Genomic DNA, 24,595 nt, shown 5'->3' on the forward strand with positions numbered 1-24,595 from the left:
ATTAGGTGGGCTGGGGGAAAATACACCAAATCTAAGATATGGGCTATAGTAAGTAGTATTATTTTGACAATTATCCTTCATAGTTTGTAACAAATGTTCCACAACAATGCAAGGTATTCATGGTGGGGTAATGCACGGGAGCCCTACATAACGATATGCGTGTTTGTTGTGTAAGTTCACAACTTTTACTATATACTTATTGTTTATGTATGTTCATGTATGAATGCTATACTTCAATAAAAATGATTTAATGAAAAAAGATTTTCTTAACATAGAAATCTATTTATAGACATGGACAGATAGTTATGATATTTTACTCAGAGAAAACAGTATGTATTTGTACTCGCATGTGTTCAAGGTATTTTGGTATAAAGCAATATGGTATTTTTTAAATGTTTCTTCCTTCTAAATATTGTATTTTCTTATTTTCCATACTGAATATGTATTTTTCCATAATGCATATGAATTTGTATAACTAAAAAATTATATTCTTAATATAATCCAACAAATAATTATTCTTCAAAATGAAATTACTAACTAGATTCCAACTCTTGCACTTATATTATTAAAAAAACATTTATTCACTCTTAAGACAGTCATTAGATTACTGTAACACAGATAAGTGCTATTAATGTAGATTAAAAGATCATCTGCAGATATTTATTTAATTGTTCTCTTTAAATAAAGGAGAGAGCTAATTCTTTTCTTTATACAAAGAGCAATGTGGCACAACTGTGGTAAATATTACCAATATATCAATACATCTGTGAAATTCAAATATTCAATCTAATTTCAAATACTATCTCTGAATACACCTTTTAATGACAATACTTTCACAAGACTTTTACTTTATGACAAAAAGTTTAAATATTTCTTTTTATCTTTAAATTTAGAGCTATAATTAAAGCACAAATATATTTAACTGTAGTTTATGTTGTTGTGTTGCTGCTGCTGTTAAAAGTATTTATTTCAATCTCCTTGTTTTAAAAAGTATTTATAGATTATAATAAAATTTTATTCTTTTAAAAAGTATTAATAGTAATGGTAATTAACATCTCAAAGCCAAATTTAATTATGATCAATTACTTTCTATCTAAGTAAATCAGTTTATCAAGCAGAAAGGGAAATCAAAATTGGTTTAAAAATACTTTCCCATGATCTTAAATCTACAGAGGAAATATTATATTTTTATTTATTTTTTTAAAAGATTTATTTATTTATTTCTCTCCCCTCCCCCCCATCCCGGTTGTCTGTTCTCTGTGTCTTATTTGCTACGTCTTCTTTGTCTGCTTCTGTTGTTGTCAGCAGCACGGGAATCTGTGTTTTTTTTGTTGTTGCGTCACGTTGCTGCGTCAGTTCTCCGTGTGTGCAGCGCCATTCCTGGGCAGGCTGCACTTTCTTTTGCGCTGGGCGGCTCTCCTTACGGGGCGCACTCCTTGCGTGTGGGGCTCCCCTACCCGGGGGACACCCCTGCGTGCCAGGGCACTCCTTGCGCGCATCAGCACTGCAAATGGGCCAGCTCCACACGGGTCAAGGAGACCCGGGGTTTGAACCGCAGACCTCCCATATGGTAGACGGACGCCCTAACCACTGGGCCAAGTCTGCCGCCCCTATATTTTTAAATGTTACATAAAAATATTTATGTTTGATGTCCTTTTAAGCAAAGCCTGAATTTGATTTTTCCAAACACAGAGTTTATTCAATAACTTAAAATTACTGCAACAATCTTACTAAATTAATAAATAAATGAGTTGGAGGGGGGGCGGGAAGAAAAAAAATAAATAAATGAGTTTTATTTAAAATAAAAGTTTACATACCTTGGCTTCCGAAATGCTAAACTATATTGTTGGCAAGCCAGACCCACAGTAGGAGTATAAACAATAGGCATGAATTTCTCGATGTCAGACATTAGCACTCTATAAAAGAGCTTTTCATTTCTATCTTGAAGATCCATTAAGAGAAGATACCTGTAGAGATTGGATATAATTAGATCTATATTCCAATAAAGCCATTATATAGCTACTTAGAAAATGAACATTTTTCTCAACCAAGTATAAAGGATTTTTAAAAATTACACAGAAACATCTGATTAAAAAAACCTAGAAATCTTTTACATCTTCAAGAATGAAGAACCATAAACTTGAGCCAGTGCCACTGAAAGTTAACACCACTGCTGAAATAGCACCATTTTATTTAATTTTTTAAAAGACTGTATTTAGACTTTTCCCCTATTTTACAATTAAACATGGATGAAAATACCACTATACATATAGTTTAAACTTTAAGTAAATACAAAGACCTCGCCCTTTAACTGCAATATTTAATCACGAAAGGAAATAAGCAGGAAAAGAGTAGCACTGACCCAAAAAATAACTATAAGATAGGCAAGTTTTGTTCAGGGACTTTCTTACTATTTGTGGCTTTTTTCTTTCTAATGTCAGTTCTGATCCAGAGTTATCTTTCTAAACATAAACCTTATGTTACGGTAACATTCAGTCATTTACAGAATAAAACTCAAACTGCTTGATCCAACTTAAAAGAATCTTGCACAACTGGAATCAACCAAGTTACCAGGCTTTTTGGATTGATTTCCATTTCCTAGAGTAGTTGAAAATGCACAGACTTTGGAGTCAGAAGTACAATATAGTTTGTTTGTTTTTTTTAAGATTTATTTATTTCTCTCCCCTTCTCCCCCCCACCCCGCCCCAGTTGTCTGTTCTCTGTGTCCATTTGCTGCATGTTCTTCTTTTTTGTCCGCTTATGTTGTCAGTGGCACGAGAATCTGTGTTTCTTTCTGTTGTGTCATCTTGCTGCATCAGCTCTCCTCCATGTGTGCGGCACCATTCCTGGGCAGGCTGCACTTTCTTTTGCGCTGGGCGGCTCTCCTTATGGGGCGCACTCCTTGCGCATGGGGCTCCCCTACACGGGGGGCATCCCTGCATGGCAGGGCACTCCTTGCACGCATCAGCGCTGCGCGGGGGCCAGATCCACACATGTCAAGGAGGCCCAGGGTTTGAATTATGGACCTCCCATGTGGTAGGTGGACGCCCTATCCACTGGGCCAAGTCTGCTTCCCCAATATGGGTTCTAATGCTTGGACAACTAGGTGGTTGGTATAACCCAGCAAAACAATACGTGGGAGGAAGATGGATTTAGCATTAGTCATGCTAAAATTAATTTAGCAATGCAGAAGTCATCATTGCTAAATTAAATTCTCAAGCCTCATCTTATTTCAATTATCAGAACCCTTGACGTGGGTAGCTTTCCCTAGGGCTTGATACACTTTCTGCACTTGACTTCCAGGCCATCATAGTCTCCTGGTTTCCTCCTACCTCACTGGTCAATTATTTTTGTTTCTTCACTTTTTAATCCTCGTCCTCCAAAAGCTTTCTAACACTTTATATCTAATAATCAGGAAATGGGCTGGTTCTACCTTCCAAATATATCTAAAATCTGACTACCTTCACTGCTACCACCATGGACTGAAATCACCATCATCTCTTGCCTGGATTACAGTAATAGTTTCTTACAGTTCTCCCAGACCTCTTTCTATTCTCAACATTGCAGCCTGAGTGATCCTTTTGAAATGTAACTCAGATCATGCTGATCTTCTGCTCACAATACTGAACTGGCTTCCCTTTACAATCAGTGTAACAGTACTTTAGTACCTTATAAATCCATACACAATCTGTCATCTCCCACCCCCCATTAGTCACTACTATCCTCTTCTAACCTTCCAGTCTTCATCTTGCTCATTCAGCACCAGCCACAGATCTCATAGCTGATCCTTGAAAATGCCAGAGAAGAACAGTGTTCCCAAGATATCTTCATGGCTAACTGCCTCACAGTCTTTAATTATTTCCTTAGAACTTACCTTTTCAAGGAATTCTGCCCTTTTCACCCAATTTAACAATGCAAACTGACCACACACACCCCTCACCCTCTCAGTCCCTCTTACTCTAACTTTTTTCTTTACATTGTACTTGTCACTTTCTGGCTATTATATAATTCACTTACTATGTTTATTAGTTACTGTCTATTGCCAGAGTATAAATTCCATGAAATCACAGATCTCCATCTTTGTTTTTCCAATCCCTGAAACAGTACTTGGCATTTAGTTGATGCTCACCAAATATCTGAGGAACAGTCTGTGGTAAAAATAAATATATCACCAGCTTCTAGGAGGTAGCTAATAAAATGGCCCAGGAAAAACTAAAAAGTAACATATAAGCGACTAAGGGAAGTATCTAAGGAACAATAGAAGAAAAGACTGTGAAGACATTTAAGAAAAAGCAACTATATACACACTGGACAAACTGAGAAGCTCAAACATATGTCTGCTAAAAGTTACAAATGGAGAGAATAAAGAGTATGGCAGAAAGGCAAATAACTAAACAGAGAATGGTGGAAAATTTTTTAGAACCACAAATATGAGCCCTCTGGTGGGGGCGTATAAAGTTTCAATGTAAAATAGAAGAAACCACAAAAGAAAATGGTCGAGTTTTGTAATAAAGACATGGCAGCTAAACTGGTTTATGTGCTTATCCAATAGCTCAGTTTCAAACTGTACAAGTCATTCTATATAATCTTTTATATATAGACAGGGAATTGAGGTACTGGGGGACAGGATTGAGCCTGGGACCTCATATGTGGGAAGCTGGCGGTCACCCACTGAGCCACATGGGCTCCTGAGTTGGTTGTTTTATTTATTTATTTTTCCCCCATTTGTTTGCTTGTTGTTTGTCTTTGTTTTTAGGAGGCACAGGAGACCAAAACCAGGACCACAACATGGGAAGCAAGCACTCAACCACTCGAGCCACATCTGCTCCCAATTCTATATAATCTTGATCTCTATTTTTAAATTGGAAGATGAGGTGCAGTCTCCCATTAATGGCAGTGGTTCACACCAGTATTTCTAAATGTGTTTAATTAAGGAAGTTCAATTTTATTAAGAAAAAAAAAAGGTGAAATTAATTTGGTACAATTTTCCCCCAAGTTCAACATTAGGTTTTTACCCACTTTTATGGTATTATGGAAAACATTTAACCAGGTTAAAAATTGAGAACATAAAATGTTAGAATTTACCTGAAATAATGCAGTAGGAAGATAATTCACAACTAACAGGAATTGTACCCTTAGGCAATGTAGTCAATTTTCTAAACTCAAGTTTTACAATGATAAAATGGGAATAATACCAGTACCTGCTTTGATAAGACTGTTGTAGGGATTCATATGATGATTATTTGAAAAGTGATTAGCATAGTCAGTACCTGTCACACAAGAGAAGCTCAATAAATGTTATTATAACCACTAGGATTATTCTTACTAACAAAAAAGAAAATTTTGAAAGTGAAAAATATATGAATCCAAGAGAACATGTATAATCAAAATAAAATAAGAAAGATGTTTTAGTCATAATTTTTTAAATAGAGAAATAGGAGTAAATAGGTAGGTAAGATATTTATAAGAAAGGTTACACACAACTTTAAGCTATCATTAGTTCCCTACTTAATGTATAATTATGTATATACATTCATTTCTATGTCAATAGACTAGTACTATTACTATTTCCCATGTAATATTTCTGTAAAATACTGATAGTACTCTGAATATTTTAGGAAGGGACCAAAAGTCATTTCTAAGTCTCATAGATAGCTACAAGTATGTATCTTAATCTTCAATTTAATCAAGGTGGCAGGACAACTCAGTGGGGGAAAGGATGACCTATTTTCAAAAAGTAATATAGTGAAAGAAAACAGCTATCTTTTTTGGAAAAAAAAAAAGTTCCTTACCTCATGCCACACAGAAAAAATAATTTCAGATGGATTTTCATGGATAAGTAAAATTTTAAAATTATTAAAATAAAAGATTAGAAAAACATGGAAAACATTTTTATAACCTAGGGATGTGGAATGCCTTCAAAGGCAAGAAATAAAAGCCAGAAGACATAACAAAAAAGACTGACAGATTTGTGTTATATAAATTTTTAAGTGTTGTAATATACAACCAAAGAGTTTTGTGGGTTTTTTTTTTCTTTGATGTACTGGGGGGCCAGAAATTGAACCCAAGATCTCATATGTGGGAAGCCGGCACTCAACTACTGAGCCACATCGGCTTTCCTGAGTTGGTTTTTTCATTTGTTTTGCTTGTTGTTTGTTTTTGTTTTTTCAGGAGGCATCGGGAACCAAACCCAGAACCTCCCATGTGGGAGGCAGACACTCAACCAATTGGGCCACAAATAGTATTTTTATTTTTATTTTTATTTTTTATTTTTTATTGACTTTGTAATAATATTACATTAAAAATATATATGTGAGGTCCCATTCAACCCCACCCCCCCACCCCCCCTCTCCCCCCCCCCAACAACACTCATTCCCATCATCATGACACATCCATTGGATTTGGTAAGTACATCTTTGGGCACCTCTGCACCTCATATACATTGGTTCACATCATGGCCCATACTCTCCTCTATTCCATCAAGTGGGCCCTGTGAGGATTTACAATGTCCGGTGATTACCTCTGAAGCACCATCCAGGGCAGCTCCATGTCCCGAAGACACCTCCACCTCTCATCTCTTCCTGCCTTTCCCCATACCCTTTGTCCATTATGTCCACTTTTCCCAATCCAATGCCACCTCTTCTATGTGGACATTGGATTGGTTGTGTCCATTGCACCTCCATGTCAAGAGGAGGCTCAGATTCCACCTGGATGCCGGATGCAATCCTCCCATTCCCAGTTGTAATCACTCTAGGCTCCATGGTGTGGTGGTTGTCCCTCCCCAACTCCATCTTAGCTGAGTGTGGTAAGTCCAATAAATCAGATTGTAGGTGCTGGAGTCTGTTGAGGCTCAGGATCTGGCCATCACACTGTCAGTCCAGAGATTCAAATCCCCCAAATATATCTCAAACCCCAACATTAACTGCACCTCCAGCACATTAGCATGAAAGTCTTATGAAGGGAGATCCCATCTGAGTCCAGATTCATCACACATAAACACCATTTCCAAAGAGGGGCCATCTGCCCTGGTAGTTAACCCCATCGGCCATGACCATAACTCCCATGGGTCTCTTTAGCCCTCAAAGGAACCAACATCCGGGGGTTGTATCTGCTTTATCTGTCTCTCTGACTCCGCTCAGTTGTGCATGAGGGCAAACCTTCTGCCAGCCTCCAGACTCTTTTTTAGAAACTCGTAGCCATATAAACTCATTTCTCCTTTCCATTTCCCCCTTACACAAATAGTATTTTTAAAGACAATGATTTAAAGGCATTAATATAAAAAGAGCCTCAATAAATCAATAAGAAAGACACACCACCCAAAATAAAAATGGACAAAAGACACGCAATGCTAAGATGAAAGAAAACAATTGGTAAATGAATGTATGAAAAAGTTCGCAACTTAACGAGAATTTATTAATATATAAATTAAAACAGTAACATATACAATTTTCAATTATCAGATTGGAAAAATGAAAAGACTGATAACATTCCACACCAGTAGTAATTTGAGCAAAATGGTACTCTCATGCACTACTCGTAAGAATGTAAAGAATTAGAAATAAATTTTGCAGTGTCTATTAAAATTTAAAAATACAAATATCTTTTGACCCAGTAATTCCAGTTGTAAAAAACTATCCTATAGAAATAATAAGGTTGAATTATTAAGTTAAATGACGTCAGGTATGGTGATGTGAAGGTGAGAAATATTTCCCACAATTATAAAAACTAGACAAAATCATTAAAAATCAACTATTAGAAGCCACTGGAACATGACAAAAGGCAAGTGAAAATTTGAGAAGAGTTTGCTCTTGAAAGACTGCTACTGTGTCTGGAAGGAACTAATAAGGCTCTCTTGCTTGAGGATTCTTCCCAATATCCCAGCTCTGGCAGCAAAAACAACAAAAACTGCAGGCTTACCTGCTTAAAGTAGCCAGATGTAAGAATCTAGAACAACAGAGTGCTTTAAATATAAAGGCCCAGAAAGATTAAAAACTGGAAAAAAAAAAAAAAAAGAAACGATATATCCCACAAGCAATAATCTTAAGAAAATTGTGATTTTATAACTATCAGTCAAAATAAACTTTAAAACAAGATACAAAAATATACTAGAATATACTAAAATATAGGTCACCTGAAAATAGAATGAGGCTAGAGAATGGAATGCTGAGGTTTAATCCATGCAGAATTGGTAAACAGGTTGTTCATAAATCTTTGGAAATGAATATAAACAGTGAAAGTACATCACAGTGTTTATAACTAGCAGTGCTAATATATAGGTATAGTAAATAGCATTTGAAGGGAAAAGTCTAAGGTCTTGTATATGACTAGAGGCAAAGCTAAAAATGTAACATGGGATTTATAGCATAGCGGAACCTCATGTGAATATGAGTATGGGTAACGTTGCATATTTAAGACTGTTTTTCTTTGAAACAGAACAAATATACATTAACGTTACAAGGTATTAATATCAGGCAAAAATATAACCAAAGCAAACTATGTACAATAGTGTATAGTATTAATAATCTTCCATTATGGGTAAAAACAAAAAATAAGGAAATATACTAAGTGAAAGAAACCAAATAAAAGATACTTCAGATTGTTTGGCTCCATCTATACAAAATATAAATACAATAAATTAGAGAGACTGAAATAGAATAGCTGCTATGTATGGCACCAGAAGAATAGAAAGATTGAGAGGTGATTATTAAGGGGTAGAGTTTTCCTGTTTGTCTATTTATTATTATTATTATTATTAGCATAATGAAAACACTCTAATATTGGTTGAAGTGATGAATGCACAACTCTGTTATTATACCAAATTTCACTGATTATACACTTTGGATGGATTGTGTGTTTATGAATATATCTCAATAAGGATGTGGCTCAAGTGATAAGGCCTCCTTCTACCATATGGGAGCACCCGGGTTCGATCTCTAGGGCCTCTGGTGAAAATGAAGAAGAGAAAGTGTGCCTGTGTGGCAAGCCAGTGCCCACGCGGCAAGCTGAGTGCCCATGTGGGTGCCTGCATGGCAAGTGAAGGGGAAGTAAAAAAAAAGACCTACAGAATGGGAGAAAGTAGTTGCAAATCATATATCTGATAAGGGCCTAATATCTAGAATAAATAAGGAACTCTTACAACTCAACAACAAAAAGACATACAATCCAGGGAAGCAGCTGTGGCTTAATCGAATGGGCTCCCGTCTACCATGTAGGAGGCCCTGGGTTCACGTCCCAGGACCTCCTTGTAAAGGCTAGCTGGCCCACACTCGCGGAGAGCTGATGGCCTGCACCCGCAGAGAGCTGGCGCAGCAAAATGACACAACAAAGGGAGACAAGTAGACACAGAAGAATGCATAGTGAATAGAAACAGAGAGCAGACAGCAAGCAAGCCGCAAGGGGGGGGAATAAATAAATTAAAAACAAATCTAAAAAAAAAGAAAAAAGACATACAACCCAAATATAAAGTGAGTATATTATACTCCAGAGAGTATAATATAAATGGCCATATAAGCACATGAAAAGATGTTCAACCTTTTGCTAGACATTAGGGAAAAGCAAATTAAAACCACAATAAATACCACTATTACTTAATCACTGGAAAATAACGAGTGTTGGAGAGAATATAGAGAAATTGAAACCCTTGTGCATTGTTGGTGGGAATGAAAAATCTGCAGTCACTGTGGAAAGCAGGATGATGGTTCCCCTAAACGTTAAACATAGAATTGCCATATGACCCAGCAATTCCACTCCTAGAAACATGTTTTAAAAAAATTGAAAGCAGGGACGCAGATATTTGTACAACATGTTCATAGCAGCATTATTCTCAACAGCCAAAAGTTGGAAACAGCCCAAATGTCCTTTGATAGATGAAAAGATAAATCAAATTTGGTAAATACACACAATAGAATATTATTTGGCCATAAAAAGGAATGAAGTGGGTTTTTTTTTTAAGATTTATTTTTTATTTATTTCTCTCCCCTTCCCCACCCCAGTTGTCTGCTCTCTGTGTCCATTCACTGTGTGTTCTTCCATGTTCGCTTGTATTCTTGTCAGCAGCACCCAGAATCTGTGTCACATTTTGTTGCATCATCTCGCTGCGTCAGCTTTCTGTGTGTGCGGCGCCATTCCTGGGCAGGCTGCATTTTTTTGTGCGCTGGGCAGCTCTCCTTCTGGGGCACACTCCTTGCGCATGGGGCTCCCCTATGCGGGGGACACCTTGTGTACATCAGCACTGCACGTAGGCCAGCTCATCACACGGGTCAGGAGGCCCTGGGTTTGAACCTTGGACCTCCCATGTGGTAGGCGGATGCCCTATCTGTTGGGCCAACTTCGCTTCCCAGGAATGAAGTTTTGAAACACATTGCAACATTAACCCTGAAGACATTATACTGAGGGAAATAAGCAAAGTACATAAGGACAAATACTGTATGATTTCACTTACATGAAATACCTAAAAATAGTAAATTCATCATAGAGACAGAAATTAAATTAGAGGTTATAAGGACATGTGAGGATGGGAGAAGTAGGAACTGTTGCTTGGTGGGTATAGAGTATTTATAAATTTTGGAAAATTTAAAATAAAATAATAAACAAAAAGCAGAGGGCAAAACAGATAGGCTAGTCATGGTAATGGCTGCAGTGGGTTGCTTAAGTACTCACTGCTAGTGAGAGGAGCAAGAACTTCAACCTAACACCAAAGGTAGGGAAAATGTTACCTTCATCTTTGGGCAAACACAGAAATTGAATTCTATGCAAACTAAGTGACCTAAATTCACCATAGTGTTAGATCCGAGCTTAGAATTTTCATTTGCAAGGGACTGAAAATCTGACTAAAAGCCATTACTGCTTTCCTCAGTCTATGATGAAATTTCCTGATAGCAACAATTTTATCACATGAGAAAAGCAGTCTCTCTGAGGACACAGTTTTGAAAAGAAAATTTTATTTCATTCAAATGTTTGAAAATATCACTTTATTTACAGGCAAATTCTCTTCAAAGTCGACAACTCTTTCCAAATCATTAAATAAAACATTTTAATTTTCTTATTCAATAAATATATAACGTAGACAATTGCTTAGAGAAATATAACTATCTTCAATAATGTGTTACCTGTCAAAGTCAGAGTTCAGAAGCTCCATGTTTTTAATTATTCTAAGGACTTGGATATCCTGACTAATGATGCAAGGTGGCAACAATCCATGAATGTTCAATTGCTGTCTCTCCTCCAGGGTGAACGCTAAATCCTAGAGAAAGAAATAAAAATACAGTAATTTCAGAGGGAAAAAAAAGACCAAAAAACTTCACATGTATACATTAAAAAAATCAAGTAAGGCTATGGAATTAGAAATCAGAAGATCAGGCATCACTCTAACTTGCCCATGTGACTGTGAGTAAATAATTTAATGTTTCTATACTTCAGTCTCTTCATTTTTAAAAAATCAGAATACTATAATGTCTTGAGAACTGTGATATTCAGATATTGTGTTAGGATGAATTTAGATAATGGATGGGTGTAAAATATTTGAAGGCACACAAAGCAAAGAAAAATAATCATCATTATTAATGTCATCAAATATAAAAATGAATAGTGGTTATTATAAGAGATTTTAAAATTATGACCATGAGTAGGTCACCTATAACCTGCCACGCTTTCACCTATGAAATAGATTGGAAAAAGTGTTATATATATGATCTTGGGGTACCTGTTCCAACACTCCTCTCCTGAGTTATCTCCTACTATTCCTACATATTCCTAAGTCATATAAAACTTCTCACCACTGCCTAAACACACCATACCCTTTTAATCCTCCATGATGCTGTGGATCAAGAATGTCTTTCTTCTCTGCCTTTCTGCCTTTCAAGCCTCACCTCAAATGTTCCACATCTCTAAAGCCTCCCCAAACACATTCAAATCCATTGAGACACTATTATTATAGCTGTATTATCTGTTAACATGAAATTGAACTGTAAAAAAACAATAGTAATAATGTCCTGGGGAGGAGAACTCCAAAACAAGTAAACAAGACAGAATTGATGAGTTGATGCAAAAACCCAGAAAAGACCTAAGAGCATTGATAGGGTATAATAGGTGGGTATGGCAGAGAAGGCAAAGTGGCCGCCAATGTAAGTGAATGAACTCAAAAATTGGAATAAGGACTCCCCCTGGAGATACTGACGTTTGAGGAGGCGGTTACCCTGGCTCCTTTGACTCAACTATGACTACTGTTCCTTTGCGTCTGGCACAGGTACACCAACGTGAGAAAGGATTCATTCACTTGACCCTGATGATGTTTCTAGACAACCTGGATGGATATGAAAGTGCCCACTAATTTTGCATTGGGTGGTTCTATACCCATCCTTCTCTGTCCCTGAAGATTTTTTACAACGGCAGAATGGTGACTCCTATGTTCTTCTGAAGTTTACTACTCTAGGAAAAAGGACAATTTGGTTCATCACAGAGGGAGATGACAGACTCAAATTGGAAGGATAGTCAAGCACAGGAATTGGGGGAGGCAAGATAATAGATGAACAACTCTCTTTTTTCTACTTTTTTATATGAGTAGGCCCATTAATTCATGTCACTGATGGAAAGGTGTATGCATAATTAGTGTCCTGAGTCAGAGGAGCAGCCTACAGAGAGACAGAATTGTCCATTGAATAACCCCTGAAAGAGTTCTCCAAGTTCCCTGAAAGAGCTAGTTGGGACCAATGGCTCCAGAACCTCCAGCGGGAGGAGCTGATTCAATCTCAACCTCTCATTAGGTCTCCAGGCGCTATCAGCACAGCTGAACTTCAGAGCTGGTTCTCTGAAGTTCAGCTGGAGGCCCTCAGTTGGGGAAAATCTGACATTCCAATACATGTGAAGAGCAGCAGAATGGTCCTTTCTAAGAGAATAATCCTCAGCGTGTACAACTGTGCCTGGCCCAATCATCTCATGGATGACTGGAGAACAGGGCACCAACACGGCCTGGCAGTCCTTTGCCTACAAGTTCCAGGCTGCTCCGCTGACACCTGTGATGTTGCCTGAGCTCTATGACTGCTATTTTCTAATTTGTGGTTTGTGTCCTCCAACCAGAATGCAAACTCTATATAGTAAGGTAATTTTGTCTTTTCTTTTTTCATTTTTTTATCCCCAGGGCTTAAACTCAATAATTTCTTGAATAAACGAAATAGAAAATTTGTGTTTAATTTTACGTATTAAATTTTTTTTTAATAATAAAATTGCTGCTCTTTAAAATGATTAAAATAGTCATCCTGGTAAATTACTTTTGGAATTTAAAGCCAATGTTCTACAACCAGAAATGGAGATTTCTGTGAAAAAGTAACATAAAATGGAAGACACACTTCACTTGTTAAAGATATAACTGGTAAGAACAATCAATTAAGCAAGAGGCCATAAAATAATTCCTTGCAATGAGAAACTATATACATTAATGCATTTGAAAAATAAATAAAATAAAAAACATTTTTCTCTACCTAAAAATGAAGAATAAGAGAAGAAAAAGCAAGGCTAAGATTAAAGTTTAAAGCTCAACAAAACTGACAAACCCATAGCTAGACTGACAAAGAAAAAAAAAAGAGAAGATGCAAATAAATAAAATCAGAAATGAGAGAGGGGACATTACCACTGACCCCACAGATAAAAGAGATCATAAGAGAATGATAGGAACAAATGAACTCCAAAAAATTAGGTAACCACGATGAAGTGGGAAAATTCCTAGAAACACATTAACACCCTACACTGACCCTAGAAGAAATAGAAGCCTCAACAAATCAGTCACAAGTAGAGAGATTGAAACAATCATCAAAAACTTCCTGTGGCAGTTTGAGATTATTTTAAGAATTCCAAAAAGAGAAAGATTATGCCTGTAAACTAATCTATTCTGCTGGGTGTGATACCCTTTGATTGTATTAAATCCAATGAGGAACCTCTGATGAAGTTTACTTGATAAAATTAGTTTAGGGGGAAGCAGATGTGGCTCAAGTGATAAAGCTTCCGCCTACCATATGGGAGGACCTGGGTTTGATCCCTGGGGCCTCCTGGTGAAAAAGAAGAAGAGAACGCGTGCCCGCATGAGTGCCCGTGTGGGGAGCCAGTGCCCGCATGAGTGCCCATGTGAGTGTCCAAGTGGTAAGCCAGTGCCACACGCAAGTGAGTCACACAGCAAGATGACACATGAAAAGAGACAAGAGGAGAGTCAAGGTGAAGTGCAGCAGAAACCAGGAACTGAGGTGACGCAATTAACAGGGAACTTCTCTCACTATCAGAAGTCTACAGGATCAAATCCTAGCGAATCCTAGAGGTGAGAAAATGAGAAGACAACACAGACAGCAAAAAGAGCAGGGCAGGAGGAGGGGAAGGGGGGAAAATAAATAAACAAATCTTTTTTGAAAAATCAGTTTAGGGCTTCTGATTGGGCTGCATCAGTAAGGTAACTCAGGTTGAGTCCCCGCCTGCTTGGTGGGCAGATATAAATGGACACTTACTTGAGAAAACACTGGGAAGAGGGAGCTCAGTCATTTTTGATCCTGGGATTTGTAGAAGAGAGATGAGCCATTCGCCTGATAGTTTGGAACTGACCTTGGGAAGAGAGTCGAGGCTGATATAGGAAGCCCTGAGAGACAAGCTCTATGCCAGCCTGCGGCTGAGATTGTGAAGAACCTGGGCCCATGGAAGAGGAAGAGGAAGGCCAGGAGGGAGAAACCAGGCAGAGATCAGTGACCATTTTGCTTCAACACGTGGCAACTTACTTTGATGAGAAAGCAACCTTGAGTTGGACTCTTTAGGGACTTGTAACTGTTAAGTTTTTACCTCCAAAAAATACCCTTTATAGAAGCCAACAAATTTCTGGTACTTTGCATCAGTACCCCTTTGGAAGATTAAATACACCTCCCAAAAATGAAAACCCCAGGACTCGATGGCTTCACAGATGAATTATACCAATCAATCAAAGATGATCAAATACCAATCTTGCTGAAGCTCTTCCAAAAAATTGAACAGGAAGGATGCTCCCAAACTCATTCTATAAAGCTAACATCACCCTAATACCAAAGTCAGATAAAGATCCTATTCCAATTTCTCTAATGAATATAGATGCACAAATCCTCAACAAAATACTTGTAAATCGAATTCAAAAGCACATTAAGGAAGCGGATTTGGCTCAACTGATAGAGCGTCCACCTACCATATGGGAGGTCCAGGGTTCAAACCCAGGGTCTCCTACCGTGCTGGCCCATGCATGGTGCTGATGCACACAAGGAGTGCTGTGCCATGCAGGGGTGTCCCCCACATATGTGAGCCCCACACACAAGGAGTGCACCCTTCAAGGAAAGCTGCCCATGTGAAAAAAGCACAGCCTGCCCAGAAGTGGCGCTGCACACACAGAGAGCTGACGCAGCAAGATGATGCAACAAAAAGAGATACAGATTTCTGGTGTCACTGACATGAATGTAAGCGGACACAGAAGAACACACAGCAAATGGACATAGAGAGCATACAATGAGAGAAAAAAATAAAAAAAATAAATCTTTAAAAAAAAGCACATTAAAAGAATTATACATGACCTTAGTCTTTTCCTTTCAACCACTGTCATAGCCATGTAATAGCACTGCCAGTTACAAACATTATGTTGTGCTTTTACCTTTTCTATTCATTGTCAAAGATTAACAGACATGAAGCACTGCATATTGTATGATTTCATTCATATAAAATGTAAATGTAAATAATTTATAAAGATGAAATTAGATTAGTGGTTATGTAGGTCTGAGGAAGAACAGAGGGATTAAGAGGTGACTGCTAAGGGTATGGAGATTTTCTTTCTAAAGTAATGAAATTGCTCTAAAATTTTTTTTGTGGTAATGAATGCACAACATTGTGATTGTACTAAAATTCACTGATTGTACACTTGCATGGATTGTATGGTATATGAATATATTTCAATAACACTGCTTTTAAAAAAAGTAAACACCACAATCCAATGGGTTTTATTCCAGGTATGCAAGGGTGGCTCAACACAAAAAATTCAGTTAGTGTAAAAACAACATTAATAAATTGAAGAAAAATCACAGGCTCCTCTTGATTGACACAGAGAGGCATTTGACAAAATACAGCATTCTTTTCTCATAAAAACACCCCAAAAGATAGGACTAGAAGAAAGCTTTCTCAACATGGTAAAGAAAAAACCACAACTAACATCATACTGAATAGTGAAAGACTTTTCTACTGAGATCAGGAACAAGACAAGGATGCCCACTGTTACAACTGTTACTCAATATTGTGCTAGAAGTTCTAATTAGAGCAATTAGGAAAGAAGGAAATAAAAAGTACCCAAATAGGAAAGGAAGAAGTAAAACTTTCGGTATTTGCTAATGATATTATCCTATAGGTATAAAATCCCAACAAATACACAACAAAGCTACTAAAACTCATAGAGAAGTTCAGCAAGTGGTGGGATACAAGAATAGTATGAAAAAAATCAGTAGAATTTCTATACACTAATGGTGAAGCAATCTGAGGAGAAAGTCAGAAAAAAATTCCACTTATAATAGCAACTAGAAGCAGCAAATATTTTAGAATAAACTTAACCAAGGACTTAAAGAACATATATTCACAAAGCTATAAAACATTGCTAAGAGATACCAAAGAAAACCTAAATAAATGGAAGAACAATCCAGGTTCATGGATGGGAAGACTAACTATTCTTAAGATGCAATTCTACCCAAACTGATTTATAGATTCAACACACTCCCAATAAAAATCCCAACAGCCTTTTTTGCAGAAATGGAAAAGCCAATTGTCGTATTTATTTGGAAGGGTAAGGGAACCCCAATAACTAAAAATTTCCTAAAAAGAATGAGGTTGAAAGACTCAACTTCTGAACTTTAAAACATAATACTTAGCTACAGTGGTAAGAACAGCATAGTACTGGCATAAAGATAGACATATAGACCAATGGAATCAAACTGAGAATTCAGAAATAGACCCAAGTAATTTTCAATAAGACTGTCAAACCCAACCAACTGGATCAGAATAATCTATTCAACCAATGGTATGGGGAGAACTAGATAACCATATCTAAAAAAAAGAAAAAAATGAAAGAAGAACCCTAACTCACAGCTTATATCAAAATTAACTCAAAATGGATCAAGGACCTAAATATAAAAGCCTCAACCATAAAACTCCTAGAAGAACACATAGGGAAACACCTTCAAGAACCTGTGTAGGTGGTAGCTTCTTAAACCTTACACCCAAAGCACAAGCAACAAAAGAAAAAACAGATAAATAGGACTGCCTCAAAATTAAACACTTGTTCTTCAAAAGACTTGTCAAAACGGCCCGTGCACCACGGAGAGCTGGCACAGCAGGGTGACACAACCAAGGGAGACGAGCAAAACACAGAAGAATTCACAGCAGATGGACACAAAGAGCAAACAGCAAGCAAGCTGCAAAGGGGGACATAAATAAAAAAAAAAAAAAAGACTTGTCAAGAAAATAAAAAGGCAGCCTACTCAATGGGAGAAAATATTTGAAAGTCACATATCCAAAAGGGTTTGATATCTGTGTTAAATAAAGAAATCATACAACTCAATCATTAAAAAGACAAGCAACACAATAAATGAGCTTTTTTAAAGGCGTGAATGTACATTTTACTAAAGAGCAAATACAAATAGCCAAAAAGCACATGAAAAAATATTCAACATCATTAGCTAAAACAGAAATGCAAATCAAGACTACAGTATGTCATTTCACACCTTATAGTATAGCCATTATTTTTTTAAAAAACAGAAATCTACAAGTACTGGAGAGGATGTGGAGAAATAGGAACACTCTTTCACTGCTGGTGGGAATGTAGAATGGTACATCATCTCTGGAAGACAGTTTGGCAGGACCTCAAGAAGTTGAATTTACAACTGCCATAAGATCCAGCAATTCCATTATTAGGAATATATTCAGAAGGACATGAACTGATATTTATGCACCGATATTCATGGCAGCATTATTCACAATTGCTAAAATATGGGAACAGTCCAAATGTCCATTAACAAATGAATGGATAAACAAAATGTGGTATACACATACAAATGGAATACTATTCAGCTGCAAGAAGAAATGAAGATGGAATGCATATGACAATATAGATGAACCTTGAGGACATTGAGTGAAAGAGGCCAGACACAAAAGGACAAACATTGTATCGTCTCACTAATGTGAACTAATAGGATGAGTAAACCCAAGTGGGAAACTCAAGAGTATAGGTTTCCAGGAGATAGAATGTGGGTTGAGAATGGGAGATGATGCTTAATGTAAGTTAAATTTTTAATAAGGTTTATTGTAAAAGTGTGGAAATGAATGGAGTTGGCGGTAACACATTATAGTGAGTATAACACTGCTAATTTATAAATGAGATTGTGGCTGAAAGAGGTAGTGTGTGGATGTAAATATCAATTGAAGGGAAACTAGAGAATTATCTAGGGTATGCATAACACTGTGATTTCAGTGGTGGATGAAGATTGTGGCTAATAGTACAACTAATGCAACTTACAAGTGATAGTAAACAGTAATAATCTAATATTTTTGCAGCAATGGCAAAGAAGATACTATACCAATTCTAAGAGACAACAATAGGGGGTAGAAAGGAATAAGAGATTTTTCCTTTGGAAGTAATAAAAGTGTTCTAAAACTGACTGAGGTGATGACAGCACAATTCTATGATGAAAATGAGAGCCAATGAGTATACACTTTGAATGGATTGTAGAAAGCATGGGACTGTGTAACACAGGGATTCCTGTGGTGGAAGATGGAGTGTGGTTAACAGAACAAATATGAGAACCTTCTCTCATGAACTATAACAAATACATAATACTAATATGGAGTGTTAATAATCAGGTGGGTTGGGGGGGGAACTACTAAGGTAGTACTATTTTGATGATGCTTTTTCATAGTTTGTAACAAATGTTTTACAAAAATGCAAGGTGGTATTGGTGGGATGATATATGCATGTTTGATGATAATATGCATGTTTGTTTTGTAAGTTCACAATGTTTATTATACACATATTGTTTATGTATGTTAAATAAAATTTTATTTTTAAAAAAGGTTGATGTAATATACATCTGTTTCAAAGAAGTTCTACCTTAACCTTATCCTGCAGGGGATATCCAACAAAGATAATACATCTAATGTATACATGCAGGATCTAACTTTCATTTAATTTCTACTGAGTCTTTTATGTAGAAGAAATGATTAGATGTCTACACATATATTAGGTTTCCAGACACCTGTAATTTTAATGCCTGAAAGGAATCCTCATATATCTAGGTTCAACAGTGGTTTTTCTCCTTTTCTGTTTTCCTTTTACTTCCCCTACTCCTTAAAAAAACCTTTGGACTAGGATCCCCAGAGTCAAATTGTATGTTGTTTCACTGCTGAGGGTAGCAAATGGAACAACTATTCTTCTAGACGCTGCTAATTAATCTATGATACCTTCTTGAGAAAACTGAGTCTATCAAGCAAAAGTGAAAACAAAATTCCTGGCATAACTAGAGACTAATACTAGAAACAGTGTTTTCAGGGGACAAACAATGCAAGAACATTTATCCTCAGTAATTTCTCAGAAATTAACATAAAAACAAAAAAATATAGTCTACACTAACATCTTCTGTTTCCAATGAACTTCAGTATTGTGCCTCCTTTTTTTCTGAATAATAACAATAAATAAATCAAGTTGAATGGAAAAAGAAAGACATCACGTAAATCACAAAAATCTTATAAGACAAGTAACCTATACATACATGATAATTCATTACCACAGAACTTATTAATTTAAATGTTTCATTCCATGGTCATAAATTAGGACAGAGATATTTATTTGTCTGTTTTGTTCAAATGGTGTATATACCTAGTATCTAAAATAAATGCCTAGAAGTTCATGGGCAGTGAACAAAACTGTGCTGTATTAATTAATTTACTGTAACTATACAATTACTACAGTATATTTTAGAGAAGCAGAAAAGAACAAAAGTAAAGAAGCAAGTGAAAAGTAATAATAACCACCAAAAAAACTTGAAACCCAAAAGTCCTTCAACTGGTAAATAGAAAACAACTGAGGTACATCCATGTAATGCAATTTATCTAGTTTCATTTCCTGGACAATAATTATCATTACCTAAGATTATATTACTTGTTTATTGTCAAGTTCCGCCTCTAAATGTCTCCTTGATAGGACCTGACCAGACATAGAGGGAAGGCGCGTTAGGATGAAGTCCACAATCACGGCAATGACAGAGCTATGGAAACAGCTCGGTGGTAAACGTAGGAGACTAAATTCTCCTGGACAGGCTCCAGAAAGTAGCACTGGGACCAGGGTTCCAAGAAGCAGCAGAAGCCATGATAACCAGGGAGAAACCAGTCCTACTATGCCTCAAACACGGGCATCTTACTAAGTAAAAAAAATAAATATCTAGACGGGAAAGCAGAGAAGCAAAGAGAAAATCTCTACCTGGGAGCACTGACTGGAAAGTGGAAGGCTTGAGCAGTGACTGACTTTGTTCAAGCCTAACACATCAAGTGGAAGAACAGCATTGCTCTTCCAAGTCTTGTACACTGTACCTTAGTAAGCACAGAGCTCTGCAGCACATGATGGAAAGGAGTCATTCTGAGAATGGAACATCTGTGTAAACTGAGAATAGGTGAGTGATTAAGAGAAATGCTTGTGCAAGTTAAAATAAAAGTGAACATCTTTCCTGGGTCCCCAAATGGACTATAACTTAAGGGAAGAAAGGATTTCCTTACAATCCATAGAAAACGAGCATTAAAAAATTCAAAATTATGTATATTAAAAATAGAAAAGAATATTAAAATGAGATATATGCTTAAGTTTTAAATAAAAAGTAATAGAAAATACAAATGATCCCAAGGAATTTCTAAATTATAGTATGATCACATTATACTTCTAATAGAACTAATATTTATTTCTAGAAAATTTGTCTCTTATACTGGTATGGCAGAAAAAGGACTGGGTTGTAGCTTACCCATCTTTAAAATGTAATAATTAGCACTATACTCATTAAATATGTGTCCCAGAGACTGAAATCTTCCATCTGTTCATATGCCAGTTGAGCCCTGAATCTCAGCAGGTCCAACACCTACTCTCCTGTGTTCATCTGACTCACCCAGGACAACTAACAAAAGGATGATGAAGGACGGCACCCATTCCAAAAAACAGAGAGTATCTTCAACTGCAAACAAGACAGTTTCATCCATCTGCCCCATGGGATCTAAATACCCTCTCAATTGGAAGCAGAGTGGGCATCACCATCCCCAAATTCTCAAGATTCAGGAATGAGCAACATAGGATGGAAGTGCAATTATGGACTAAAGTAGGCTTATTATTATTCTAGTAATGTAAGAACTTGTAACATTGATATAAAGGCAGGGATCACCAGAGGTTCTAAGTGGAGGGAGAGGGAGAAATAGGTGGAACATGGGGCATTTTGGGGACATTGTAATTGTCCTGCATGATATTGCAATGATGGATACAGGCTATTATATATTTTGTCAAAACCTATAAAATTGTATGGTGCAAAGTGTAAACCATAATATGAACTACAGACCATGGTTAGTAGAAGTGCTTAAATATGTGTTTATCAATTGTAACAAATGTACCACACTAATGATAGATGTTGTTAATGGGGATAATGTGGGAGAGGGCGGGATGGGGTATGTGGAAATCCCCTATATTTTCAATGTAATGTTTCTGTAATCTAAACCTTCTTTTAAAATGATTTTTTAAAATGTGATGAATCACCCACAAAACTCATCATTTTCAATAGATCATCCTTATTTTCTATAAAAATACACTTTTGATATATTAAAGATAATAATAATCCATACTCTTGAAATTAACATATATCCTTTACCAGCAAATGCAAAAGCATGAAAACATAATAAGGCTACAGAGACTATTATTTGGATTTAGGTCCAAATCTGAATCACAAGTAAATGCTATTTAACAGTGTGATTTTTAGCAAGTACTTAAGGTGTCTGGGGTTAAGTAAGAGTCTCTCCTCTGTAGCTACTAAATAAGACCACTCAAACAAACATTGTATACGTGGTATATATTAGGTGAACCTCACTGGGTTTTTGGAAGGGCAAAATGAGACCCAGTATTTTAGTACATTAAGCAAATTAGAGTGTTATATAAATGTGTTACTAATAATTAGTTTTAAAATGAAATCATGTATGTGCACGTGCTAAGGAAATACTGGCTTTTCTTATTCTTCACATCCTAGTTCCTCAGTTTAAGAATCACTTTTTAAAGACCAAGTTCAACTCTTTGTGAAGAAGCAATTTTGTCCCATACTAGAGATTCATAACCTAAAATCCCAATCACAGACCCTAAAGGGAGGATCAGTGGATACAAATCAGGACATCTTTTTTTGCTAACTCTATGAAACTTAGTATTTCTTTCCATTATAACTGAAGGCAATAAAGAAGAGAAATATTAGAGCATATATTGTCATCTATAAAAATAAAAATCACTTTACATCACTTTATAGTATTTGCAGGTATCATTAACTATCATTTGATTTCATGATTATCTTGAAACTATAGTAATTATTAGACCCACAATAAGTTTTGTTTTTAGTTTTTTGTTTTAATAAAGGAACAGGAATGTAGGTTGTACGTGTTGACAACTCTCATACTGATGTCATTAAAAAATAAAATTTTGGGAGTAGATATGGCTTGTGCAGTTGGGCATCTGCCTCCCACATCGGAGCTCAGGCTCAGTTTCCAACACTTTCTGAAAAAACAAATAGAGATAACAAGGAGAAACAAAAAAGCCAACTCAGGGAAGCTGATGTGGCTAAGTGGTTGAGTACTGGCTTCACATACAAGGTCCTGAGTTCAATTCCTAGCCCTCAGTAACTCTAAGTAAATAAATAATAAAATTTTACTTTAAAATGCCCATATTTAAATACAGTGCCTTCTTATTTAACTTTTTACTAAAGAGAGATATATCTTATATCTTAATTTTATTTTTTAAAATTTTGGTATCTGTATTTCACTGCAATGGTTTCCTTTGTAACACTGCATGTTCTATTTATTTAAATCCATTGCTTCAAGGAGTCCGAAGTCTCCACCAAACATCCGAAAGGGTCTTCAGCGCAAAATATATTTACAACTGTCACAGAACTGTGTTCAATTTGATAAGAGCTATACACCTATCGCATCAACATGATATTCCCAGAAATGCCACAAGATGGCTTTCTTGCTTCAGATCCTCAGCTGAGATTTTCAAGAATTTTGTTAAGTCTCTTTTTACAGTTACCTTATGGGAGGTTGTGAAGCTCACCAAATATTTTCAACAAATACTTATTGAGTGAATGTTTATAATATACCAGGCACTACACCAAAGAAACAGTCACATGTCAGATATGGCTTATAACCTCATGAAGTTTATAAGCTAGGGAATTTAACAGGGTATCTTAGTTATTATCTATGTAGTGCAGCAGTGCCCCAAAATTTGTTCACCCAGTGCAATGAGAGTGTCACAATGATGGGGGAAGTTGTTGGTGGGGGGGTGGGGGCATACGAGAACCTCTTATATTTTTTAGTGTAACATTCTTCAAAAAAATACAACTTACGAAAACGATGGGGTGGGGGGGTGGGGAGTGGGTTATATGGGAACCTCTTATGCTTTTTGGTTTTTGTTTTTTAATGCAACATTCCTTGTGATCTATTAACTTTAATAAAAAAAGAAAAAACAACACAGGGTATCTTAAAATAGCAACACAAATAACTCTAGGGGAGCCCCATGCGCAAGGAGTGCACCCCACATGGAGAGACACCCTGTGGGAAAAAAAGAGCCTCCTGCCTAGGAGTGGCGCCGCACACCCGGAGAACTGACACAGCAAGATGACAGAACAAAAAGAGACAAATATTCACAGTGCCACTGACAAGAATGCGAGTGGACACAGAAGAACAAACAGCAAATGGACACAGCGAGCAGACAATGGGGGAGGGGAGGTGATCTTTAAAAGAAAGAAAAACAACCATTGTGATAAGAGAATATAAGGGAAGAGGGACTAAGGGGAAAGGAGATATGGGAAAAGAAAATGGGAAAACTTAAGATCTAACTTAATTTAGGGGGTTAAAAGGAAAGGCCTTAGTGAATGGTGATAAAAAAATGAGATTTGAAGGACAAGCAGAGTAGGAGTTGACCAGTAAAAAGCTGGGTGTAAGAGGTACAGGAAAGAGCATGGGCACAAACTCTGACGCAAAAAAAAAAGAGTTTGGATCATTGGAGAAAGCACTATGGGAATAATGATGAAAGATGGCACTGGAAAGAAAGGCAGGAACAAGAGTAGGGAAGTCCCTGTTACCAGGTAAAAAAAAGTTTAACTTTATCCTAACAGTAATGGAAAGCCCTCATTTCTTTCTGACTAGTTATTCCATTTCAAGAAAATACACAAGTCAGTAAACAGCACTCAACCAACAATATTTAGGAATTACAATAATATTAAGGAATTACAACAATAAAGCTAGCTCATTAAACAAAGAGAAAACAATGTTTCAGAACGAGTTTCAGAGTGCC

General features: G+C 36.6%; 1 protein-coding gene across 1 annotated transcript in view; it reads right to left on the reverse strand.

Annotated features, from left to right (window-relative positions):
• ME1 (malic enzyme 1) overlaps positions 1-24,595 on the reverse strand; it is a 238,350-nt gene that overhangs the window by 191,185 nt on the left and 22,570 nt on the right. The window contains exons 2-3 of the mRNA XM_023589983.3: positions 11,109-11,242; positions 1,818-1,967 (exon numbers count right to left, since the gene is read on the reverse strand). Coding sequence (XP_023445751.1) covers positions 1,818-1,967; positions 11,109-11,242 — 284 coding nt within the window. The remainder of the gene's footprint in view (positions 1-1,817; positions 1,968-11,108; positions 11,243-24,595) is intronic.

The sequence above is a fragment of the Dasypus novemcinctus genome, chromosome 11 (genome assembly GCF_030445035.2).
Source record: "Dasypus novemcinctus isolate mDasNov1 chromosome 11, mDasNov1.1.hap2, whole genome shotgun sequence".
In the NCBI taxonomy this organism is placed as follows: domain Eukaryota; kingdom Metazoa; phylum Chordata; class Mammalia; order Cingulata; family Dasypodidae; genus Dasypus; species Dasypus novemcinctus.